General features: G+C 36.8%; 1 protein-coding gene across 2 annotated transcripts in view; it reads right to left on the bottom strand.

The window, feature by feature from the left end:
* GABRG2 (gamma-aminobutyric acid (GABA) A receptor, gamma 2) overlaps positions 1–23723 on the bottom strand; it is a 199538-nt gene that overhangs the window by 4010 nt on the left and 171805 nt on the right. For both annotated transcript variants that reach the window (XM_006864933.1, XM_006864934.1), the window contains exons 7-8: positions 13513–13665; positions 341–546 (exon numbers count right to left, since the gene is read on the bottom strand). In XM_006864933.1, the coding sequence (XP_006864995.1) occupies positions 341–546; positions 13513–13665 (359 nt within the window). The remainder of the gene's footprint in view (positions 1–340; positions 547–13512; positions 13666–23723) is intronic.

Raw genomic sequence — 23723 nt, 5'->3', positions numbered from 1 at the left:
TGTTTCATAGGAAAATGCCACCTGTTCTACTCCTGGAAAGATTTACAACCTCAAAAATCGTGTATACGTTCGCTATGAGTCAGAACCACACAAAAAAGCCACCAACAAAACAAGAGTATCAGGAAAATGAAAATCAGTGAAACCTAGTCAAATAGCATCTGGAAAATTGATGACCTCTCTGTATAATGAATCGCTCTGGCCAAATACAGACATTCTGTTTTCATCTTGTTGTCAAAGTGTTACCCTGCAGATCCACCCTGCAGATAGGCTAACGAAGACTAAACCCAGACCAAACTACTCTACGTAAGTTTCAGTAGCATTGAGGGAAAGTAATACATACAGGATTTTTCTTCTTTTTGTCTTTGTCCTTGCTTGGTTTCCGGTTGCTAACAAAATAATGCAGGGTGCCATACTCCACCAAAGCAGAGAAAACAAAGATGAAGCAAACAGATACAAAGAGATCCATCGCTGTGACATAGGAGACCTTGGGGAGTGATTTCCGGGCAATGGTGCTAAGGGTGGTCATTGTCAAGACAGTTGTGATACCTGAACAGAGGGAAGATATAACAGATCATATGAGCACATCAACAAATTGGGTAACCAACGCTAATATAAGAGAACTAGGTTTGTGACTTTTGGTAAGTAGCCTCAGTACCAGTAAAGGGATTGTTATAGATAAATTGTGTCTCAAAATGTTGGCAGTTCAAACCCACCAACTGCTCCTTGAAAATGTTATACAGAGGCACTATGCATCGGAATTGACTATAAAGAACTTAATAACAACTTATTGATAGCAGTTGATGTACCCCCATTTGTAATTAGGATTATATTTGCTCTATTAATAACAAATATTGGTATTCACTATGTTTTGTACCAACCAATTTTTAGATACAAGAGCAGATTAGACAAGAAAATAGCAAGTACAGATGGAGGAATTGGAGGAATATGCTTATATAGATTTGCATAGTCAATAAAGCTTTTAGAAAAGATCCATCTGACATCAGCAATGATATCCATCGTCCCAAGACCTCTTCTGAATCCGATTTGAAACCCTGGAATATCTCTGTCAATGTATGGTTGCAGCCAGTTTTGTATTATATTAGAAAAATGTGTATCTTCATATATTGTAGAATCTAAAGATTCTACAATAGATAACAATAAACATTTAACTGAAGAGTAGATGTTGAAAGAGATAAGGCACTCCCCATAGACTTCACAGGAAAAGACAGTCTTCTTTCAGAGCAAGTGCTGTAAATTCAGACTTTTATCCTCCTAAATTTTGAAAATGAGTCCCAGTTTGGTGCTGTAGGATAAACACCGCAATGTTAACTACACTGTCGGTAGTTCAAACCCACCAGCCACTCCTCAGAAATCCCATAGAGGGTCATTAAGAGTTAGAAATGATTCAACAGGACATAACATCAACAACAACAAATTTTGAGAAAATAAACTTCTGTTTGGTGGACCACTTACTTGTGGTGTTTTCTACTATAGCAGCACAAGAAAACTATGACAGGAGATATCATTGGAATTCAGTCACTCTGGCCTAAAATATACCAGTCACAGAGACAGACACTGGATATAAACTGGAGACTTAAATAGAAACCAAAAGGGAAGGACATGTTCAGCATTCCTCAAGTTGAGGGAACTGAAGAAAAATTTCAAGCCTTGAATTGAAATTTGGGATGCTATGAGTAAAACATTGAATGATGAAGAAAGTATAAAAAGGAATACACAGAGTCATTGCACCAAAAAGAAGTGGTCGATGTGCAAATATTTCAAGAGGTGGCATATGATCAAGAGTCAATGCTGCTGAAGGAAGAAGTCCAAGGTGCACTGAAGGCATTGACAAAGAATAATGCACTGGGAATTGATGGAATACAAATTGGAATTTTTCAACAAACTAATGCAGCACTTAAGGCATTCATTCACCTATGCCAAAAACATTGGAAGAAAACTACCTGACCAACTGACTGGCAGAGATCCATACTTGTGCACATTCCAAAGAGAAGTGACCCAACAAAATGTATAAATCACCAGACAATATATTAACATTGCAAGAAAGTAAAATTTTGCTAATATAATACAAAACCAGCTGCAAGTATACATTGATAGAGATCTGCCAGGGTTTCAAGCTGGATTCAGAAGAGGACTTAGAATGATGGATATCATTGCTGATGTCAGATAGATCTTTACTGAAAGATTTATTGACTATGCAAAGACTTTGAATTGTGTGGATCATGACAAGGTGTGGACAATATTGCAAAGAATATATATTCTAGAACACTTAATTGTTTTTGTGAGGTACCTGTACATAGACCAAGTGGCACTTAGTTGAACAGCAAGGGAACACTGAATGGTTTAAAATTAGGAAAGGTGTGTGCTAGAGTTGTATTATTTCACCATACTTATTCAGTCTTTATGCTAAGTAAATAATCCTAGAAACCGTATTATATAAAGAAACATGTGTCATCAGAGTAGAGGAAGAATAATTAACAACCTTCAATATGCAGATGATATAAACTTGCTTGCTGAAAGTGAAGAGGACTTAAAGAGTTTACTGATGAAGCTCAAAGACCATCACCTTTGATAAGGTCTGCACATCTATGTAAAACTACAAAACTCTTCAACACTGGACCAATAAACAGCATCCATATAAAGGGAGCAAGTGTTGAAGTTGTCAAGGATTTCATTTTGCCTGGATCAACCAATGGATTGAATGAGCAAATCTGCTGCACAAGACCTTTTAAAGTGTTGAAGAGCAAAGATGTCAGTATGAGGACTAAGGTACGCCTGATGCAAACCATTGTACTTTTGATACCTCATATGCCTGTAAAAGTTGGACAATGAATAAGGAAGACAACAGAAGATTTGATGTATTTGCGTTTTGGTGTCAGTGGTAAATATTAAAAGTACCATGGACTGCCAAAAGACAAATCTGTGTTGGAAAAAGTATAACCAGAATGCTCCTTGGAAACCAGGATGCCCAGATTTCATCTCTCATACTTCGGAATTGTTATCAGGAGGGAGTAGTACCTGGAGAAGAATATTATGTTTGGCAAAGTGGAGTGCTGGAGAAAAAGAGGAAAACCCCAATGAAATGGACTGGCACAGTGGAAGCAGCAATGGGCTCAAACACAGCAATGACTGTGAAGTTGGCAAAGGACCAGGCAGTGTTTCTTTCTGTTGTGCATAGAGTCACTATGAATTGGTACCAACTCGATGGCACCTTACAAGTGTGTGCCATGAATAATAGAGGGGTTGGAGATATCTTAGAAAATTGAGGAGAGGCTTATTTGATGAGATAGCATTTAAGTTGAAACTTAATATATAAGAAGAAGCCAATTGTTTTACTATTGATGCAGGGAAAAGCTTAAGCAAGGGTTCTGAGAAGGAAAACCTTGTGTCCTTTGAATAGTTAGAACATCCAACATCTAAAGAGGGACAATAAGAATGAGGTGATGTTGGTGAAATAGAAGTTATATCATGCAGCAGTGATAAAGGGTGGTGACATGGTAAGATTATTTAATTTTTTTGATCATTGTTGAATGAGGCTTAATATCACAGAAATAATGTATATTGTCCCAGGTATTCTGTTAAGGACTATAATTGAAGCACAAACAGAAAAAAACAAAACAAAACGAAAACTATTGTTGTCAAGTAGATTTTGGCACAAAACAATCCCATAGGAAGAGTAGAACTGTCCAACAGAATTTTGAAAGCATTTCTCTCCTGCAAGAGTAGCTGGTGCATTCGAACTAGCACCTTTTTGGATAGCAGTCAAGTTTAAAGTGTTGAAGAGAAAAGATGTCAGTTTGAGGAGTAAGGTAGTCCTAATGTAAACCAAGTGCCCTTCAACACTTAATCATTGTTTCACCAGGGCTCCTACTAAGAAATTTAGGTGTACTGTGTCTTTGAATCCTTACAGCAGGTATTTTCACATTCATTTCATAAATGTGGAAAATTAAGCTAAATGACCAGCTCTACTTTCACCAGTCATTAAAGGAGCTGAAGAAGATTTGGGCATGGAAAATAAATATCTGATTCTACAATTCTTTATTTTACATATTATATAATAATAATTAAACAAACTGGTCCTCCATAATGGTTGTTTAATGACAGGGACATAGCTAAGGCAATATATGTGTGTTAATGAAGGAACAATCAGCGGCTTTCCAACTGGAGAAATCGTGCTACTTTGATTTAGTGTTAGAATGGGTTCAGGGTCTTGCTGTAGAGTTTTGTCATATTAGTAGTCTGAGCCTCAGTTGTTCCATCTATTAAAATGTATCTTTGCAGGCCTACAATTTCTTACCCTCCTAGGATTCTAATTCAACATTTTCTACCATGATTAGAAGTATAATTTTATACTCCAAAAACCACAAGCCTTTATTATCATCTCCAGCTTTGTGACATATTTCTGATGAAGGAAAAAAAAAAAAAGTGTTCATCACCTAATACTGCTGTGACCAAGAGGCTTCCAGGTAGCAATCAACTCCTCTACCTCAAATGGAGGCTCTGGGGGAGCTCAGAATGAATAGGAATCAGGGACTGCATTGTTGCATAGTTCATAAATATATATATATATTTAAAATACTGTGTTTCTTTTTAATGTTTGGAATCTTGATTTCTCAGAGACATTTTTTAAAAAAGTTTTGTTATGTTTCAGAGACCCATTTGACTAGGTTAGGTCATTTAATGTTAATATCATTCTTAAGTACATTTTGGTGAAGTGCATGCTTGGTAAAGTGTAGGATCAGCAAAAAAGATGGATACCCCAAAGAAGACAAATTGGTACAGTGGCAGCAGCAAGGGGCTCAAGTTTAACAGCATTTGTGAGGATGGCACAGGGCCAGGTAGTGTTTCATTTTGTCGGAACTGACTCAACAGCACCTAACAACAACAACAAAGTGCATTTTGTGCTATTTTGTATTACTAAATTCCACTCCAAAGAAAACATAATGTCGATGAAATAACTTTAAATAAAAGAATAGACTTAAACAGAAAAGGGAGATCAAGAGAACTGTAGTTTTAAAGACTATAGCCTCTTTTGCTACACTATTTTTACTAATTATATAATAAGCCATAACTTTTTTCTAGTTTATATGCTCCAGGAGTGAAGGACAAGTCATTTATTTTGATTAATCATTGTATGTCCACAGTTGAGCGAACTTTCCACTCAATAAATGTTGAATGAATCAGTATGTAGTATAAATATCAAAGAGCCTCAACCTACAGATGAGAAGTAGAATCCATATTGATTACTGGCAGGAGACAGTTTTAATGCAAATAACTAACATTTATAGATATTATTTTCTTTGAACAGGCATTGTGCTAAACCTTTATTTTAGCTTTCTAAGAAAAGGTGAGGGCATTTGTAGTTCAGTAGTAGAACTGCTTGATTCTCAGCCAGTGTAACTCACATTATGATGCTGAATAGGATTCAACAGAGCTTTCAGACAAAAATTAACTAGGGAGAAAGACTTGGAGTTATATTTTCCAAACTCAGTCAAAGAAAACTCTGTGTATCAAAATGTTCTGACCCAAGCCAGTTATGTTGAGGGCACAGTACTAGGTAGTGTTTGCTTTTATTCAGTTGTGCATGGGGTCACCAGGAGTTGGGAGATTTCTTCAAGGTAGCTATGAAGACAAGAAGAATTTATGTTATTAATTACTGTCAACTTCGTTCCAACTAATAGCAACTCAGTTTCCAACCCAACTCGTGAGTTTGAACTACGGACCTTGTGGTTAGCAATCCAGTGCTTATCTTGCAGCACCATGCCAGAACTCCAATAAGAATGTTGCTGTTAAGTGTCATCTGTCATGCCTTGGACATGTTATCAGGAGGGACTAATCCCTGGTGAAGGAAATTATGCTTTGTAAAGTGGAGGGTCAGAGAAAAAGAAGAAGGCCCCAAATTAGATGCATTAGCTTAGTGTCAGCAGGAATGAGCTCAAGGGTAATAATTGTGAGGATTGCATAGGACTAGGCAATGTTTCAACTAAAGCATAGAGTCTATGAGTCAGAAGTGACTCGAGGGCATGTAACAATAGGCCATGTCTGGGAGAAATCAAGACTCTCTGGTGGTTGAATTAAGTTATATACATATTTTAAGGTGGCAGAATGGTTAAATGGTTGGTGGTCTGAGTCTACCAGTGCCCCATAGCCTAAAGATATGATAGTCTGTGGAGATTATAACCTTAGTAACCCTATGTGGAAGTTCTTCTCTATCCTATAGGATTGATGTGAGTTGACAATTAATATTTTTGGATGAAGTGTAATGATTCAAATGTTCAACTAAGTTTTACAAGCACTGGTCAAGACACATTAATGGTGCAGCAAAATGAAAGATAAACTGGGTCAGGCCCATTCCCACCTCCTCCCAAACTGTCCTTCAACAAAGCCTCACATCCAGATCAAATCTAGATGCCATTAGTTAAGGCACAGGTCCACAACCAGGCTGACTGTGTGACCTTAGCAAGTCATCTTCCTATGCCTCTGTAGCTCTAAAAATTGTGATAATATTTTAAAAAAATCTTTATTACAATTATTTCATGAAATTCTTGTATAAAGTAGAGAAGACATAAATCATATTGAACTTGCCTGAAGTGTAACTGATCAAGAATAATTTAAACTCACAGCAACCCTATAGGACAGACTGTCTAGTAGAAATCTTCATGGGAGCAAATTGCTGGGTCTTTTCTCCCACAGAGCCACTGATAAGATTAAAGAGATGATATATCAATCAGCAGCTGACTACTTGGTCATTATAACACCAGTATTCTATAATCAAAAACCAGGATCATCTAACTACTGTTTGCTTAGGGACCTCATCCTTAGTCCTCGAATCACTTACAGTGATCCTTTCTACCACTATGATCCTCTACCAATGAGAAAATGAACTGAAATGAGATACCATCTTTTCCTTAAAATAGTTTTGAGACATGTAAGTTTGAAGACATCCTACCAATGTATTTGTTCAATTCATTTATAAGAGCATACATTAATTGAACAATTATTAAGGTAACAACTATTGAGTTAGGCACTGTGCATATACTGAGAATGAAAAAGAAAATTACATTTTGATGTGAGACACAGTAAAGTAATGAATGCATATCATTCTATTCACAGTGACAAGAAACAGTCAAAAAGTTTCAGCATATATTGTTTGTTTTAGTATGTAGCATTGTTGTTGTTAAGTGTCATCGAGTTGGTTCTGACCATAGCAACCTATATAGAGTTTCTGAGGAGAGGCTGGTAAGCTTGAACCACCAACCTGGGAGTTCAAACCGACTTTACCATACAGCCCATTAACCCACTGTAGCACTCCCAGGACTCCAATAAGAGAAGATATAATTGTCAAATAGGACTTTTTACACAGCATGCTACATATAACAGGAAAAATAAAATTAACTTCATTTTAAAACAGATGGAAACCTAAATTAGGTTTGGAAGAGGACAGATATGTAAATGAGTCCCTTTTTTTTCCCTCCCCAGTAATCACTTCTGCCCTCAGTTTTAATAGCCTAGTACAGATCATTTAGTCAGAAAATAAAGATAATAACTAACATTTCTGAGGTCTTGTCCTGGCAAGGTAGTCCTGGACCAGTAACTGTAAGGGTGGCAATTCAAACCTACCAACTGCTCTCAGAAACCCTATGCAGGGTTACTAGGAGTTGGAACCGACTCAACAGCATATGTTGTTGTTGTTGTTGTTGTTGTTGTTATGTGCCATCGAGTCGGTTCCAACCCATAGCGACCTTGTACAGGGTTTCCGAGGCTGTAAATCTTTAAGGGAGCAGAAAGCCTCATCTTTCTCCCGCGGAGCTTCTGGTAGTTTCAAACTGCTGTCCTTGAGGTTCACAGCCCGATTTATAACCACGACGCTACCAGAGCTCCTTCAACAGCATATAGTAACAGCAAATAACAAGCATGGCAAGGAATACCTTATTTAACCCTAATAAAATCCCATAACTTGAGTACAAGTAACATTTTCATCAGCATCTATGTGTGGTAAACCCCCACATTTGTTGGTGTCTTATCAAGTGTTGGTGGTAGTGTGGCATCAAGACAGTTCTTACTCACAGTGACCCTGTATAGAGTTTCTGGGACTGTAAATCTTTACAGGAGCAAAAAGCCTCATTCTTCTTCCATGGAGTACCTGGTAGATTTGAACAGCTGATCTTGTGGTTAGAAGCCCAGCTCATCATTTACCAGAGCTCCTTTTTTTGTTATCTAGATTTGCTATAACAAAAATACTGCAAGTGGGGGCTGAAAAAAACAGAAATTTATTTTGTCACACATTAGCAGGCTAGATGTCTGAATTAAGTGTCATCGAGTTGGTTCTGACCATAGCAACCTATATAGAGTTTCTGAGGAGAGGCTGGTAAGCTTGAACCACCAACCTGGGAGTTCAAACCGACTGGTGTGGCGCTGTAGGATAAGCAAGAGACTGCAGTTAAGTTTGAGCCTCCGGGTTGATGGTTTAAACTCACCAGCTGCTCCTCGAAAAACCCTATACAAGGTGACTTTGAGTCAGACTGACAGTCACTTAACAGCAACAACATCAGCTCTAGGGAAAGGTTTTCTCTCTCTGGTGTCTCTGGAGGAAGATCCTTTTCTCTTTGACATTCTCTTCTTGGGTGATTTTCATGTGGCTTGACATCTTCTTTCTTCCATCTTTTCTTATCTTTCTTCTTTGTTTAATTCCTTGTACATCTCAAAAAGAAATTGATTTAAAACACAACCCATGGTCATCCTACCTAATTTGCAAAATAACAAAGATAACCCATTTCCAAATAGGATTATTACCACAGGTCTAGAATTTAGGATTTGCAATACATATTCAATCTATAGTGTTGAATTATAAAACAGAAGCTCCTAATTATTTCTTCATGATACTGCTTCTTTAGCCAGAGTGTGTGCAAGAGCCAAGAACCTAGGTTTCATATAGCTAATAGAAGGGGATTTTGGTTTACAATTCACCTTTATTCTTCAGTCAAGGTATTTTATGTAGTCTGAGCATTTTATTCATAAACCAAGACTCTAATGTCACTGTGAGTCTGTGTTTTAATATGTATTAACTTTCTTCCTCATGACAGGAAACACATGTGAAAATCCAAGGCTTGTTGCTGGTGTCATTCAGTCATTTCAGACTGACAAAATGAAACAGAGCCCAAACCATAGTAAAACTATTGCTATGTTTGTAACCATTGTTGCAGCTACTGTATAAATCCACCTCATTGAGAATCTTCTTATTTGTTGCTGATTCTTTACCAAGCATAATGCAATTCCCACAGATTGGTCCCTTTTGATAATATGCCCAAATAAGGTCAAATTTCACCATTGCACAATCAATAAAGTACAGGTAAACATCTTTCTGGAGTCCTGCTGTAGCACTATAAAATAAGCACTGGACTGCTAACCACCAGGTCAGAGTTCAAACCCACCAGCCACTCCTCAAAAACTCAATATTAGGTTTTTAGTTGGAACTGACTCAAAGGCATCTAGCAACAACAACACAATATCTTTATGGCATTCTATGCTTTCAGTCAAGATTTATCTGACATCATCCATGATATCCCTAGATCTTACTCCTCCTGAATTCAGCATAGATTTCTGGAGGTTCCAATTGATGTTCTGGTATAAGTGCTTTAGATTATCTTAGCATTATTTTACTTGTGTGTTATATTAAAAATATAGCTCAGTAACTTATATATTTTGTTGAAACACCTTTTATTTTGGAATAGGCCCAAATGAAGATCTCTTCCACTTAGTTGCCCAGGTAGCTGCATTCCAAATTTCTTGGTATACATTAGTGAGCACCTTCAGTTTTGCATCCATTTATTGAAACATCTCAATTTATTCCATATAAATTCCTACAGCACTGTTTTTTGTTTTTTTGTTTTTTGTTTTTGCCAATGTCTTCAGTACAGCTTGAATATCTTCCTTCAATAACATGTGTTCTTTATCAAATGATACCTCATGAAATGGTTGAACGTTGACCAATTCCTATTAATACGGTGACTCTGGGTATTCCTCCCATTTCTATTGAGGCTTCCTGTGTCACTGAATATTTTGGCCATGTTGTTGTTGTTGCTAGGTGTCATCGTGTCCATACTGAATCATAGCAACCCTATGCACAACAGCATGAAACATTGCTGGATACTGAACCAACCTCACAATCATTGCAATGCCTGAGAACATAGATGCCAATCCATTTGGTTGGGGGTCTTTCTCTTTTTCTCCTACCCTCTAATTTGTAAAGCATGATATCCTACTCCAATGACTGGTCCCTCCAACTAATGTGTCTGAAGTATGAGAGATGAAGATTGCCCATCCTGGCTTCCAAGGAACACACTGTCTGCACTTATTCCAACACAGATCTGTTAGTTCTTTGGGCAGTTCATGGTACTTTAAATATTCTCCACCAACACCACAGCTCAAATGCATCAATTCTCCTATAATTTTCCTTATTCACTTTTGGCCACAGAATCCTTTGATCCTTTAAGACTTAAACATGAGGCTTTATTTATTTTATTTTATTTTTTCTTTTGTTCCTTCAGCTTGAAAAATGCCAAGCATGTTCTTTTCTTTTAGTTTTCTAACTCTATGTCTTTGCACATTCCATTATAATATTTTACTTTGTCTTCTCAAACTACCACTTAAAATATATTTAGCTCTTTTACTTCATTTGTCCATTTTCATTAGCTAATCCACATTATAAAGTAAGTTTCAGAGTCCCATTTAACCTGCTTTCAAAGACAATAGCACCATATGCAATAGGTTGAATGAATTATATAAAATCTTAAAAGTTTAGCTGGTTCCTCATAATTTGTTCTCCCAAAACTTTTTTTTCCAAGAGTTCTTCTTCCAAGTGCTAGTTACTATGTATGCATGTCTTCAAATTTCAACACAAAAAATTTACATGTTTGATCTCAGGACCATCAATAAAGAAGAGCCACAAGATCCTTGTGTAGAAAAGCAGAGGCAATAGCACAAAGATTCAGAGTTGCATGCATCCTGGTCCAGAGACTGAGTGAAGCTAAGTGTCTTCAGGTAAGAATCTGGTTTGCAGAATTGGGTGCTCTTTTGCCAGTACTAAAGGAACATGTGGAGTGCTGGAGCAGTGCTGCTGGTTAATGCGTTAGACAGCAGGTCAGTTTGAACCACAAGGTTGGTGGCTCAAGCTCACCAACTGCTCCGTGGAAACCCTCTACAGGGTCACTATGAGTCAGAACCAACTTGATGACATTCTACAACAAAGGTGCATTCAGCACTTACCTAAGCAGGGTAGAAACCAAGGGGATGCATGGCTAAGAAGCCAACGACAAGAGAGAGGCATGTTTACGGTGTGGCTGAGAAAAGATAGGCATTGCTGACCAGAGAGTCAAAATATAGCAGTCAATTTGAGCTCACTAATGCCTGAGATATCGATGTTTGAGTTCCATCTCATTTTTGAACAATTTCCAATTTTCTTAGATTCATGCTTTGTACATTCCATGTTCCAATTATTAATGGATATAAAAACAGCTGTTTTTCTACATTTTGAGTTGTACCCCATCAGCAAATGAAGGTCCTGAGGGCTTTACTCCCACAAGCTTTACTCCATACGTGTCATCATGGTCAACTCCACTTTGAGGAGGCAGCTCTTCCCCAGTAGCATTTTGAGTTCCTTCCAACCTGAGGGGTTCATTTTCTGACACTATATTTGACAGTGTTTCTCTGTTATTCATAAGGTTTTCAGTGATTAAATATTCAGAAGTAGTTAATCTGTATGTCTTCTTAGTTTGACTTCATCTGGAAGCTCGTCTGAAAACCTGTCCACTGTGCGTGACCCTGCTGGTATTTAAAATATCCGTGGTACAGCTTCCAGAATCACAGCAACTCACAAGCCACCACAGTATGACAAACTCACAGACAAGTGGTGGTTTAAACTTAAGAAAGGTGTGTGACAAGGCTGCATTCTTTCACCACACTTACTCAACCTGTATGCTGAGCAAATATTCTGTGATATGCAGATGATACAACCTTGCTTACTGAAAGTGAAGAGGACTTAAAACAAAAACAAAAACAAAAACAAGACCACAGCCTTTAGTATGGATTGCATATCAATGTAAAGAAAACAAAAATCCTTCCCACTGGACCAATAAACAACATTCTTATCAATGGAGAAAAGATTGAAGTTGTCAAGGACTTCATTCTCCTTGGTTCAACCATCAACACTCATTGAAGCTGCAGTCAAGAAATCAAATGACGTATTGCATTAGGCAAATCTGCTGCACAAGACCTTTTTAAAGTGTTGAAGAGCAAAGATGTCAGCTTAAGGGCTAAGGTGTGCCTGACCCAAGTCATGGTATTTTCAATAACCTCAAATGCCTGCAAAAGCTGGACAGTGAATAAGGAAGACCATAAAAGAATTGATGCCTTTGAGTTATGGTGTTGGAGGAGAATATTGAAAGTACCATAAGCTGTCTAAGGAACAAACAGATCTTGTTGGAAGAAGTGCAGCCAGAATGCTCCTTAGAGGCCAGGATGGCCAAACTTCGTCTCTCATACTTTGGACATATTATCAGGAGGGAATAGTCACTGGAAAAGGATATCATGTTTGTTAAGCTGGAGGGTCAGAAAAAAAGAAGAAGACCACCAGTGAGACGGACTGGCAAAGTGGCAGCACCATTAGGCTCAAGTGGAGCAACAATTATGATGTTAGTCTAGGACCAGACAGTGTTTCATTCTGTTATGCATAGGGTCGCTATGATTTGGTACCGACTCAATGGTGGCTAACAACAACAACAACTGACCAGAGAACAGCCGTACTGTGAAATATTTCTGATCCTTAGTTGTACACTGTTAACTTCACCAGGAACCCTGTGGTGGTGCAGGAGAAACACTGTAATACTAAGCAGAGTTCCATTGTTCACACCCACCAGCCACTCCACAGGAGAAAGATAAGGCTTTCTGCTTCCATAAAAATTTACAGCTTTGAAAATCTTATACAAGGTTGCTCTGAGACAGAATTGACTCAATGGCAGTTAGTGAGCTTCTCTAATAAAGCCTATAATTATGAGTCTTATATGAGAATTATGTATTAGAATAAGATAAAGAAGGTTGGAGGGAGGAGGCATGTTTAACCACTGCCTCATATAGGAAACTACCTTGGACTGATGTGGGGTTTGATTCTCCTTTCTTTTGTAGTCAGAGGTCAGACATGGCCCTCACTAGTTTTGCAATTTTCCAAAAATTTTCAACCAAAACAAACAAACAAAATATATATGAGGGTCTTAAAAGTGTTCATGAAAAAATTCCATTGTCTTTTAATTTCATTTTTCCCTGAGATTTTTTTAACCCCCAAAATGACCACTCTAAAATATTTTAAATTTGAATATATGTGTGTGTGTGTGTATGCATTAAATATATTAAGATAAAACAATTTATTTTTTAAAAAATCAAGAATACTTTTATTGGGTGCTTGTCCTTGAGGACACTACAATGCAAGAAAATGTAGCTCACCTAGAGATGTTCTTGCTGGAACAGCATCTTTATTGATCCAGAAAGATACCCAGGATAGGACTACGATGAGAGTGCAAGGAATGTATGTCTGGATGGTAAAGTATCCCATTCTTCTGCTCAGCTCAAAGTACACAGCCATGATCACATAATCACCTGAAATAGAACAAATATAACACCATGACACCTTACAAAAGACTGGTGTGAACAGATTTAAATTTAGCATTTTATACAAAGGTTAATGAGCCCTTGTGGTACAGCAGTTAAAATGTTCGTTACTAACCTCAAGATCAGCAACTTTAACCCACCAGTCACTTCATGGGAGAAAGATATGTCAGTTTGCTTCTGTAAAGATTACCAATCTTAGAAATGCAATGGGGACAGCTATGAGTCATGGTTATAATGAGGTTTTATACAAAGAGTGAGGCACCTGCATGGTACATACTGTTAAGCACTTGGCTACTAACCAAAGAGTTGGGGTTCTAAACCACCAAGACGCCCTTTGAAAGAATGGTCTCTCAATATATTTCTGAAGGGTGACAGTAAAGAAAAGTCCGTGAAGCAAAGTTCTATTCTGATACAGATGAAGTCACCATGAATAGGAATCCACTCAAGAGCAATATGTTTATATATTTTTAATTTATTTACTTATATTTTAAAAGGTGCGTTTTCACCCATGAGGGTTAATAAAACAAACACACAACCACACAACAAACACCCGTAATTGAATACTGATCTTTGTAGAAGAAGAATAACAACTACAGGGATGAACACATTTTTTAAACATAATCATATTTTCTTCTTCAAGGTGTTCTTTGACCTTATCACTTTAATGCTTGTAATATTCATTCTTTTGTTTGGCAGGACAGTGCTTCCATACTGTCTTTCTTGCCTGCAATGAATCCTTAGGTTTGTAACAATGTCCTTTTGACCTCAGGACCTCTATTCGTGTTAGCCACTGGAGAATACCTTGGTACTTGAAATTAATAAATGAATGTGTTATGCAAAATCTATAACCAAACCCAATTGCTGAGACATATTACTTACTGAATTTTCATTAAACTACATGGATTTTCTTCATAGAAGTCACTTCAACTTCTAACTGTTTATTATAATTCCTGTATCTCCTATTAGACTTAACCTGTTTGAATCTATGAACACTGTCAAATTTGTACTACTACTGTACACTAATATCTTACATACTGCTTGATTCCGAGTACATATGCAAGAAATTTTGTAGAATAAGTAGATGAATACATTTATAAATTTTAGACAAAAAGAAAGAAGCTGTGTTATGGAATATTTGGATTGAAATAGAAACCTATTTAGATATTTCAAAGTATATACTAATGATAATACTAAATAATGAAATAATAATATAGTTATGCATAAAATAATGTAATATAATAAGAAACTTCTGACTTTTGAAATGATGATCTACTGCTGTTGTTAAGTGTCATCACGTCAACTCTGACACATAGCAAATCTGTAAAGGGTTTCCAAAGAGTGGCTGGTAAGTTTGAACTACTGACCTTGTGGTTCAAACTGACCTTGTGGTCCAGTGTTTTATCCCACAGCACAACACCAGGACTTTGGTGATTTACTAGTGGCTTGAAATTTTCATGGCTTTCATTTTGCATGATTCCCAGTGAAATTTCAGAGAATTTCAGTTTTTAAAATTAGGAAATATGCAATGAAAATATGTCCCAATTTTCTATATTTATGGTTTCTTTATACCTTTGAAAGCATCAGATGAAAGGACTATACCTGCCCCTCACTGAGATGTAAATAAATGAGACTCACTTTCATATATTGATTTCCTTTCTTTACAAAATTATATTTTGCTCTAAATGCATGGATAATTAAATACAAATCATGTGTTTTAGTTTATTTGGCTTTCTGCCTGTGTTTTTCTATTTACTTGGCTGATTTAGAGCTTATTTGAAAATAAGGTTTTCTAGTAGCAACATACAGAATAGACTGACTTAAACAGGGTGCATTATTAATACTAAGGCCAGTTCTTCTTTCCCACTCTCAACATTTACCCCAAATTGCCCAGGCAGAAAACCTTCAACAGCTACTCATTGAGGGAGTAGCTCAGATTCTCCCCTATATCTGAAATGCTCCCTGAGTGGTACTAGGAACACCTTTGAACACTACCTTTGGTGGCATGGTGTACTACTACTTGTCAGAGTCAAGCCTGGTAAAGGCAGTGATAGTAACCATTGACACTGGCCAGGGAATTGTGCCTCCAATGGAATATAAGTCCTCTCAAAGACAAGGTTGTATTATTTCACCATACTTATTCAACCTGTATGCTGAGCAAATAATCAAAGAATCTGGGTTCTATGAAAAGATGTGACATCAGGATTAGAGGAAGACTCATTAACAACCTGTGATATGCAGATGATACAACCTTGCTTGCTGAAAGTGAAGAGGACTTAAAACATTTACTGATGAAGATCAAAGAGCACAGCCTTCAGTATGGATTATATCTCAATGTAAAGAAAACAAAAATCCTCATCACTGGACCAAAAACAACATTCTTATCAATGGAGAAAAGATTGAAATTGTCAAGGACTTCATTCTTCTTGGATCAACTAACACTCAAGGCAGCAGCAGTCAAGAAATTAAATGACATATTGCATTAGGCAAATCTGCTGCACAAGACCTTTTTAAAGTGTTGAAGAGCAAAGATGCCAGCTTGAGGACTAAGGTGCACCTGACCCAAGCCATGGTATTTTCAATAACTTCATATGCATGCAAAAGCTGGACAGTGAATAAGGAAGACGGTAGAAGAATTGATGCAATTGAGTTATGGTTTTGGAGGAGAATATTTAAAATGCCATGGCTACCAAAAGAACCAATAGATCCATTTTGGAAGAAGTGCAGCCAGAGTGCTCCTTGGAGGCCAAGATGGCCAAACTTCGTCTCTCACACTTCGGACATATTGTCAGGAGGGACCAGTCACTGAAGAAGGATATCATGTTTGGTAAGGTGGAGTGTCAGAGAAAAAGAGGAAGACCCCCAGTGAGATGGATCAGCAAAGTGGCAGCATGAATGGGCTCAAGCATGGCAACAATTGTGAGGTTGGCCCAGGACCGGTCAGTGTTTCATTCTGCTGTAAATAAGGTTGTTATGAGTTGGTACCTACTCAATGACACCTAACAACAAGAACAACAACAAAGACCAACTGCTGTTGACTGTCATTGAGTTGGCCCTTGACTCACAGCAACTCTATGTGATTCAGAGTAGAGCTGCTATATAGTGTGTCCTTCATTGCAATTGTTATGAAAGCAGGTTGTGTGGTGTGTCTTCTGTGTACTCAGTGGGTGGATTTGAACAATTAGATTCATATCTGATCACAAACCACCTATACCTCCCAATCTTCTCAACAATCAGTGTTGTTGCTGAGTGCCATCAAGTCAGTTCAAATCATAGCAAGTATGGGTAGATATGTTTTACAAGGAGCAGCTGGTGAGTTTGAACTGCCAAACATGTGGTTCAAAACATTCTTATAGTCTAGTGCTTTATTCTGTATTGACACACTAGAATTACTCAAGCCCACTCAGGAAGCATTGTAGTTTTAAGGGAGAATCTTTACCCCCTCAGTGAGTAGCTATTAAAGGTTTTTTACCTGTGCAGTTTAGAAGAGCATGGAATAAAGGTTGAGAGTGGAAGAGAAGAACTTGAAAATTACTCTTGAAATTTTAATGTAGTATGTCTTATTGATGATAATTAGATTTTGGTGAACACCCTGAGTATTAGATTCCTCTGTATTGATTTGTCTGGACATAGGTTATTTCATAAATCACATTTATGAAAATTATAGCATTTCATAAGTTAGTTTAGTTCTTGCTTTTGTTCTAATTTAGAATAGTAGAGACTATTCTGAATTAGACATTTTTAATTATAGTATAATTTAGTGTAGAAATGGGTTATGATTGAGAAAGACAAACTTTTAATTTGAGATGACCTCAATTAGTATCCATCCTTTTCTTTATTGTTTTATTTTTACCAGAATATTAAAAACAAGTGCAAGCTTCCCTATTTTAAACAGAAGAGTAAAAAGAATGAAAGAAGGAATGAAATAAAGGAAGAAAGAGAGAAAAAAGAAATGAAAAAATATAAGTATGAGTCAAAAATTATCTGTACTCCAGTTATCTTAAAATGCCCATCCACATCCATGGCTGAAGACAACATGCAACATGAATGTGAAATGATTCTGTTGAATAGAAGAGTGACAGTGGACTATTTGCAAAATCATTTTCAAATCAGGCATTCTGCCTGTACAATAATCCATGACACTCTTGAGTTTAGAAAAGTTTCTGTGAGATGAGTACCAAAATAACTCATGACAAGTGTAAATATAAGTGTTTGGATATCTACAAACAAAATTTGGACAAATACTCAAAGGGAGGTAAAAGTTTCTTTAAGAAATCATAGCTGGTAATAAAACATGGATTCGTCAATACAAGCCTGAGAGTATATGGCAGAAATCATCCTCAATTATCAAAAAGCTCAAAAGTTAACCATCAACTGTAAAATTGATGCTTACAGTTTTCTGGGATTCTCAAGGATTCTCAGTATTAGAACACTATTAGGAAAAAGATTCAGCAATCAACAGTACTCATTACAGTGAGTTGTTCACTGAATAGCTGAAGCCTAAACTTCAGATTAAATTTAAAGGACTGCTATCCAAGAGCTTTGTGATCTTGCATGACAATGCTCATCCATGTCAGCACACCTCTGACTGCACTGTTGACATGCTGCAAACACTTTGTTTTAAGGTGTTAAAGCATCCTCCCTATTGTCCTGAACTTCTGCCATCAGACTTTCACTTGTTTGGTATCCTGAAAGAAGCTCTTTAAGGTTGAAGACTCATCTCTGCTGAAGAAGTGAAGACAGTGGTGGATTCATGGCTCACAACTTAACCTAAAACATTTTTTTAAATCAGGGAATATGAAAGCTTATAGACAGATGGACTTAGTGTATTGAAAAGCAAGGAGACTGTGTCGAGATATGATTTATTTGTTTTTTCTAAAAGTTTATGAAAATAAATTCTACAGCCAGAATACAGATAATATTTTATTCACCCTTGTATATACTTTTAAGGTCTTGGTGTGGTGCTGTAGAATAAACACTGAATTGAAAGATCAGTTGAAACACAAGGTCGGTGGTTCAAACTCACCAGCCGCTCCTTGGAAACCTTATACATGGTGACCATGAGTCGGAACCAACTCGAAGGTACTTAACAATAGTAAAATGATAACATTCAGTCGTACTTTTTTCTTCTACTTTCCCAGTTTTTAAAAGTTCCAGCTACATGTTTTAAATATGTGTAAATTAAAGCTTACAAATCATAAAATTTTACATAGATTTTGGACTTTGATAATTTCTTTCCTCCTCATGTTAGTGAATGAGAATATACAGTTTGGCCTTAATGATCTAACTTTTAAAGGTGAACTCTAATTTTGCCTCCAGTTTACAAAATCTCAATGCAATTCTCTACTTCCTCCTAGGTCAGAGTCTTAACTTCTATGGCCTACTTATCTACGAATTTCTATTATACGGTAGTAGCTTCAGAACATCTTTCATCTTTGCCAGCATATCCAAAGCTTTTCTACCACTGGATTACTGATTCAAACTTGGAAACAGGCCGTTTAAAAGCAAAGCAGCTTCACAGTGTCAGCCAGATGCGTCTTATCTCTCAGGCCATATCGTTTTTTTTGTATTCTTAAAAACTCTAGGGCCAAGGAGCCTAAAAATCAAATCCTCTTAAAGTGCCGCATCAGTGATTTCCCAAGCCCAAAAGATTTAAATGCCAACCAACTCAAAAGTGGTTATTTCAGTCACTTCAAATTTATTCTATTGATTCATCGTAACATAAGCTATTTAAAGTCATAACAGTGAATAAATTAGTTTGGCCCCTGCTTTTGTCCTAATTTGAATGTAATAGACTCAGGCTATGATGGAGGAGAAAAGATATAATTTGAAACAACACCTATTAGTACCCATCTTTTTTTCTTTTTTGCGAGCTTTATTTGTCCAAATTTAGGAGGAAATAATTAACATCAGTAAAAGAGACAGTTATTTTCTTTTTCTTCCTTTCTTCTTCTTCTTTTTAAACTGTTGTGTTAAATAATCATTAAAAGCTTTAATTTCAATGCTTATCAAGTGTTTAAGATCTTATTTTCAAACAAGAAGTAATTTTAAACCTTAAATGGTTCGTAGTAGACAATTCTTTCTATTCATTGTACCCCAGAAATCATAAAGAAAATAAAAGGTTTTCTTGACCAGCATTGAGTGTCTATACTGGGTAGATTCTCGGCTAAATTTTTTGCATATATGATCTATAAATATCTCAAAAATTATTTTGGAGAAGGAAAAAAATAATATTCAAGTATATTTTCACTTATTTTCTCTCTTATCATCTTGATTTTTACTTAGATGTTTGCTGTCAAGTTGATTCTGACTCACAGTGACAGTATGTCACTATGTGACAATAAAATTGCCTCATAAGGTATTCTTGTCTATAATATTTATGGGAACAGATCACCAAGTCTCTCTCCTTTGGAACCACTGAATGGGTTGAACCACCAACCTATTTATTGGTTAGTTGCTGAGCACTTAACTATTGTGTCACCATGTCTCTTTATTTATACTTTACTTATATATAAGGAGTCCTGGTTGCCTAGTAAGGAGCTCTGGTAGCACAGTGGTTACCAGTCAGGCTGCTAAACTCAAGATCAGCAGTTCAAAGCTACCTGTTGTTCTATGGAAGAAAGAAAAGACTCTGCTTCCATAAGATTTACAGCCTCTGAACCCTAGACAGGGTCTTCTTGAGTTAAGACCAACTGCAAGGTAAACAACAACAACCAAGTACTTAATTAAAGTTGAACAGAGTCTACAGTATTTTAATAGGTTCACTTTGAATGCATACTTAGTGTTGCACTCTGATGTTTGTTGTTAAGTACCCTGGAATTGGTTCCGACTCATAGTCACCCTGCACAGGGTTTCCAAGACAGCAAATCTTTATGGGAGCAGCAAGCCTCATCTTTCTCCCATGGAACAGCTCGTAGTTTCAAACTGCTGACCTTGAGGTAAGCAGCCCAATTCATAACCACTATGCTACCAGAGCTCCTTAGTGTTGCATGCTAGTTTACATTAATTTCTTCAGTTCTTTCCTTATTTAATTCATTTTTTTTTTAATCAGCACTATGCCTAGAGCCCTGGTATGGAACCATAGGTTAAGCACTGGAATGCTAACTGAAAAGTAAGTAGTTCAAACCTATCAGCTGCTCCTTGGAAACCCTATACAGGGTCACCAGGAGTCAGAACCAACTTAACAACAACAACACCATGACTAAAGCACAATCTTGGTAATGTAGAGATTAAGAACTAAAGGATTTCACATATAATTGCAAATTTGTTTGGTTAAATGGGAACAAGATTATTTTGTTAAACACAAAAATATGTTGAGACAATGAATTTGACCTCAATAACACTAGAATCTAAGACTTAATTCCCTGGGGTTTATTCAAACTACAGATAGGTAGGAAGGAAAATAGTATATCTCAACTGAGGAAATGGTTTTCTGAAATTAGATATTTTGCATGATACACAAAATAAATTTAGGATGAACTGCATATCTCAATTAGAGTATGAATATAAATACTGCACAAAGAGAGTAATATAGAAGTTGTATTTGTAATCTTATTGTGAAAAAGTCTCTTAAAACATGACAAAGAAGGCATAAGGAAAAAAATACAGATTTCCTAGTACTTGTATAATGTTATAGGATCAAACATGACATTCGAATAAAACATCTCCAAAATAATATTAAACAAAAGTAAATATAACTGATAAAGAACACCAACTAGTCATTGAGAAAAAGAACTCAAGATTTTTAAGATGATAAAACAAATGAACAGATAAATCATAAGCAATGAATTGCTAACCAAAAGATTGGAAGCATAAACCCACCAGCAGTTTCTTGGGAAGCCTATGAGAACTGATGCAACAGCACTTCACAGCAACAACAGCAATGTATGTAAAGGAAGCACAGAAGCTGTAGAGGATAAGCACTGGATTGGGAACCAAACGATTGCAGGTTCCAGTCCACCAGCGACTCCACAGGAGAAAGACGAGGCCTTCTGCTCTCACAAAGATGCACAGTTTCAGAAACCCTATACAAGGCCACTATGGATCAAATCTGACTCTATGACACTTAACATCAAAAATAACAATATACAAAACCCAGAAAAAATGTTTACATGTGCTTTATTGAATGTACAAATGCATTCAACTCTGTGGATCATAAAAAACTATGAATAACATTGGGAAGAATGGGCATTCCAGAGCAGTTAATTGTGCTAATGAGGAACCTATACATAGACTAAGGACTAGTTGGTCTAACAGAATATTTTAAAATTAGGAATGGTGTGCACCAGAGTAGTAACCTTTAACCATAGTTGTTCAACGTAAATGCTGAGCAAATAATCTGAGAAACTGGATTAATGAAATTAAGCAAATTATCAGGATTGGAGGAAGACTCATTAACAACCTGCAATATGCAGATGACAAAACCTTGCTTTCTGGAAGTGAATAGAACTTTAAAATCAACTTTCTTGGAAGCAGCTGTCAGGAAACCAAAAGATGTATTGCATTAGGAAAATCTGCTGCAAAAGAACTCTTTATAGTCTTAAAGAACAAAGATGTTACTTAGAGAATTAAGTTGCTCTTGATTCAAGCCATAGTATTTCTAATCATTTCATAGACATGTGAAACTGGACAATGAATAAGGAAGACTTTAGAAGAGTTGATGTATTTGAGTTATGGTTGTTGTTGTTAGGTGCCATAGAGTCAGTACTGACTCATAGCGACCTTATGCACAGCAGAATGAAACACTGCCTGATCCTGGGCCAACCTCACTACTGTTGCCACACTTGAGTCCATTGATGCTGCCACTTGGCCAATTCATCTCGTTGGGGGTCTTTCCTCTTTTTCTCTGACCCTCCACCTTACCAAACATGATATCCTTCTCCAGTGACTGCTCCCTCCTGACAATATGTCCGAAGTATGAGAGACAAAGTTTGGCCATCCTGGCCTCCAAGGAGCAGTCTGGCTGCACTTCATCCAAAACAGATCTATTGGTTCTTTTGGCAGTGTATGGTACTTTCAATATTCTCCTCCAACACCATAATTCAAATGAGTCAATTGATGAATACTCAAAGTGCCATGGACACTCTGAAGAACAAACAAATTTGTCTTGGAAAAAATGCAACCAGAATGCTACTTAGAAATAGGTTGTAAGACTTTGTTTTCCATACTTTGGATATGTTGTTAGGACGAATTAGTCCGAGAAAAAGGATATTGTGCTTGGAAAAGTGGAGGGTCAGTCAAAAGAGAAGCAAACTCCCAATGAGGTGAATTCACACTGTGGCAGCAACAACAGCCTTAAACATAACAAAAATTGTGAGGATGGCACATGATCAATGTTTTGTTCTGCTGTTCACAGGGTCATTGTAAAATGGAACTCACTGTATGACACCTAATAATACAGTGATATATGAAATATTCTCAACTTCAGTAGAGATCAGTGAAATGCAAAGTAAAGCAAAAGTATTTAATTTTTAGCCTGCCTAATTTGGCAGAAATTAAGCTGGTGATAGCCAGCACTGGACACATGTAAAGTCTCTGAAACCATGACTTTTAAACCATTGTTTCCCTGGGGAGCTTGCTAAATGTAAACTTGAAGAGCGGTTATAAGGTCAAGTGTGATCTTAACTATCTTAAATTCTTGCCAAAAAAAAAAAAAGGGAGGAAAAATCAGCTTTATACCAAAGTGAATGCATTATGTTTGTTAAAGAACTGATCAGTGATTTGAACTGTTCTTTCAGATCAAATAAGATAGAGAGGAGAATAAAGGGACTTCACTGCTGAAACAACAGCCAGTCTGCCAAGTTTTGTTGGTAAGCTGTTTGTTTCAAAACATAACTGTTCTTGTTTCATCTATTGTTTGCTTATGTGCCAAGGTTATTTTATTTAACCATACTTATCATATCTGCATGCTGAACAAATAACCTGAGCAACTGGATTATATCAAGAAGAATGTGGATTCAGGATTGGAGGAAGACGCATTAACAAACAAGATATACAATCTTGTTACTGGAAGAAAAGAGGACTTAATATACTTAGCAATGAAGATCAAA

This window comes from Chrysochloris asiatica, unplaced genomic scaffold, assembly GCF_000296735.1.
Source record: "Chrysochloris asiatica unplaced genomic scaffold, ChrAsi1.0 scaffold00073, whole genome shotgun sequence".
Classification (NCBI taxonomy): domain Eukaryota; kingdom Metazoa; phylum Chordata; class Mammalia; order Afrosoricida; family Chrysochloridae; genus Chrysochloris; species Chrysochloris asiatica.
Note: the sequence above shows the minus strand (reverse complement) of the source record. Positions and strands in the feature narration are given on the sequence as shown.